We start from the raw sequence: 2,945 nt of genomic DNA, 5'->3' as shown, positions 1-2,945 counted from the left end.
TCCTTTTGAATAGTCTTTATTACATGAGGCATTAATGATCGACAGACTACAGAGTTTGGATTTCTTTGGAAGTTCAGGATTGGTTATAAACATGTTGACCAACAGTCAGCAGTAATAAAGAAATAATGAATCTAAAGCTTTGTGAACAAATGCTCTTTAGACACCAGTTTGATATTTAAGGCTTTAATAGTTGGAGGTTTGTCTTCCTGACAGTAGTTCTTAACTTTGATTTGAATGATCCGAGTCAAGCTCCTATTATTCAGTAAAGTCCCTTCGATTCACAAGCCCAGGTTGGAGTCACTTGTTCCTGAGAACTCTGAATGGAAGTCCGTGTCCTGGTACGATCACGTCGGCAGTACGTAAGGCCTCCTGGCGGCTGACCTCGTGTACTGCAGCGTTCATACTTAGATCCCGCCAACTGTTTTCGTCTGAGCAGCACTCAAACAGATCTCCTGCGATCAGCACGGTGCCTGCTGAGGTCCCCTTCACCTGCACGCTGATATCTTGTCCTGTGTGGCCTGGAGTGGGAACTATAGACACCTGTGGATGAAACAAGGCTATTTAAAAACACTACGTACATTTACTGAGTAAACACATCTGAACCTGCAGAACAACCAACGAGACCAACTCTGTCACAGGACTTTGCAGACTGTTACAGACGTTTAAGATTTTAACTTTTGTTGTATTTTAATTTGAAGCAGTTTTAAAAATGAAATTTAAATTGTGAAATTAGTTGAGAAAAAGATTTCATTGTAAGTTTAGTCAATTCTAAATTTATATTTTCCTTCAAACTAGAACAAAATGCTTACCTGTGTGTACATGCACTACCACAGGTTTGCACACACCTTTTCATTTAATGGTTTTTCTTTATTCTTACTATTTTCTACATCGTAGGTACAAACTGAAGACCTCACATATATGAATCAAGATATATGGAATTATGTAGTAAAGACAACATTGATAAATATGTTTCATATTTTAGATTCCACCCTTTGCTTTGTTGACAGTGCTGCAAACCCTCGGCCTTCTCTCAGTGAGCTTCATGATGTCGTCACCTGACATGTTTCCCCTCACAGGTGAGCCTGTCAGGGCTCATCTGTGGAGTTTCTTGCCTTCTTAATGAGGTTGGGACCATCAGGTGTGTTGTGCAGCAGTCAGGTTGGTGCACAGCTGACAGCCGTGTTTGACACTGTTAGAATTCATATTATGGCAACAACCAATCAGCTCAGTAAAGAGCAACAACAGCCCATCATTACTTTAAGAACTGAAGCTCAGTCAGTCTGGAAAACTGCTACAACTTTGAATGTGTCCAAGTGCAGACACAAAAACCATCAAGACTACGATGAAACTGTCTCACATGAGGACCAGGAGTCCCTCTGCTGCTGAGGATACATTCATCCGAGTCACCAGCCTCAGAAATCACAAGTTAACAGCAGCTCAGATTAGAGCCCAGATAGATGCCACACAGAGCTCCAGTAGCATCTCTGCATGTTCAGAGGAGACTGTGTGAATCAGGCCTTTATGGTCACATAGCTGCTGAGAAACCAACTAAGGAAAAGCAACAAGCAGAAGAAGAGATTAGACAAGAATGGACATTAGACCATCTGTGCTTTGGTCTGATGAGTCCACATCTGAGATCTTTGGTTCCACCTGCTGAGTTTTTGTGTGATGGAGAAAATGTGAACGATGGTCTCTACATGGTTCCCACTGTGAAGCATGGCACACTGAACCATCATGGCTACCACAGCATCCTGCAGCATCATCCCATCCAGTTTGTGTTTAGTTGGACCATCATTTATTTTCCAACAGCACAATGACCCCAAACACACCTCCAGGCTGTGTGAGGGCTGTTTGACCAAGAAGGAGAGTGATGGAGTGCTGACCTGATGGCCTGGCCTCCACAGTCACCTGACCTAAACCCAGTGGAGATGGTTTGGGATGAGATGGAGCTCAGAGTGAAGGCAAAGGACCAACAGGTGCTCAGCATCTCTGAACTCCTTCAAGACTGTTGGAACCATTTCAGGTGACGACCTCATGAAGCTCATGGAGAGAAGGCCAAGAGTGAGCAAAGCAGGAATCAAAGCAAAGGATCTGAAATATCAAACATGTTTTGAGTTATTTCACACTTTTTTGTTTACTACAGAATTCCACATGTGTTCATTCATAGTTTTGATGCCTTCAGAGAGAATTAATGTAATGAGAATGAGAATATTTTATTAATCCCTAAGGAAATGATGTAAATGTAAATCGTGTAATAGTTCATTACTGTGTAAACAGTAATGAAAACTGGTAGTGTGTATGTGTATAAACACACACACACACACACACACACACACACACACACAGTCCCTGTTTTCATCGCAGTGTTTTTTATTTCTCTCTCTTTTCTTATGTGTTTTAGCTCTAATAAAACTCCAAAATAATAAATAAATCTTTCGGTTCAACCTTTAAGTTCTAGTCAAAAATGAAACACTCACATGCTCATCGACGGTGTGAGTCTTTCCCTCTGCCAGCTCGCTGGGACTGTATCTGTCCCCATCACTGATGTCATATCCAATAATCATCTTTGCAGTTGGGAAAAGACTCAGATTTCCAATGTGGTCTGAGTGTCCGTGGGTGCCCACGACCAACTCGATGTTTTCTGGGTCCAAACCTCTCTTTTTTAAGGACGTAAGAAGGAAGTCCCGGTCCCACGGTCCCCCGGTGTCGACCAGGATATTCTTAAGTCCCATTATCAGAGTGATGGTCCCGTCGGCCCTGAAGGCTCCGTCAGTCTCCGGACAACAATATCCGGGTTTCAGGACGGACACGGAGTACGCCTGACCACAGAAATCCAACTCCGTCTCTGACAGAGGGACTTTCTTAAAGGAAGAACAACATCCATCAGACGCTACCTCCATCATGTCACTGCTGTTAAGGAAGTGGTGTGGGACGGCTTCTTCTTC

The 2,945-nt window shown here is 43.0% G+C and overlaps 1 protein-coding gene across 1 annotated transcript; it reads right to left on the bottom strand.

The window, feature by feature from the left end:
* mblac1 (metallo-beta-lactamase domain containing 1) lies at positions 1-2,945 on the bottom strand. Its single transcript, XM_031749463.2, has 2 exons — positions 2,478-2,945; positions 1-540 (listed from the first exon to the last, which is right to left on the bottom strand). Exons 1-2 carry the CDS (start codon positions 2,901-2,903, stop codon positions 298-300), a joined length of 669 nt encoding a protein of 222 aa, XP_031605323.2. The 5' UTR covers positions 2,904-2,945; the 3' UTR covers positions 1-297.

This window comes from Oreochromis aureus, linkage group 3 (assembly GCF_013358895.1).
Source record: "Oreochromis aureus strain Israel breed Guangdong linkage group 3, ZZ_aureus, whole genome shotgun sequence".
NCBI classification, from domain to species: Eukaryota; Metazoa; Chordata; class Actinopteri; order Cichliformes; family Cichlidae; genus Oreochromis; species Oreochromis aureus.
The sequence above is the reverse complement of the archived record's forward strand: the minus strand, read 5'-3'. Positions and strand labels throughout refer to the sequence as shown.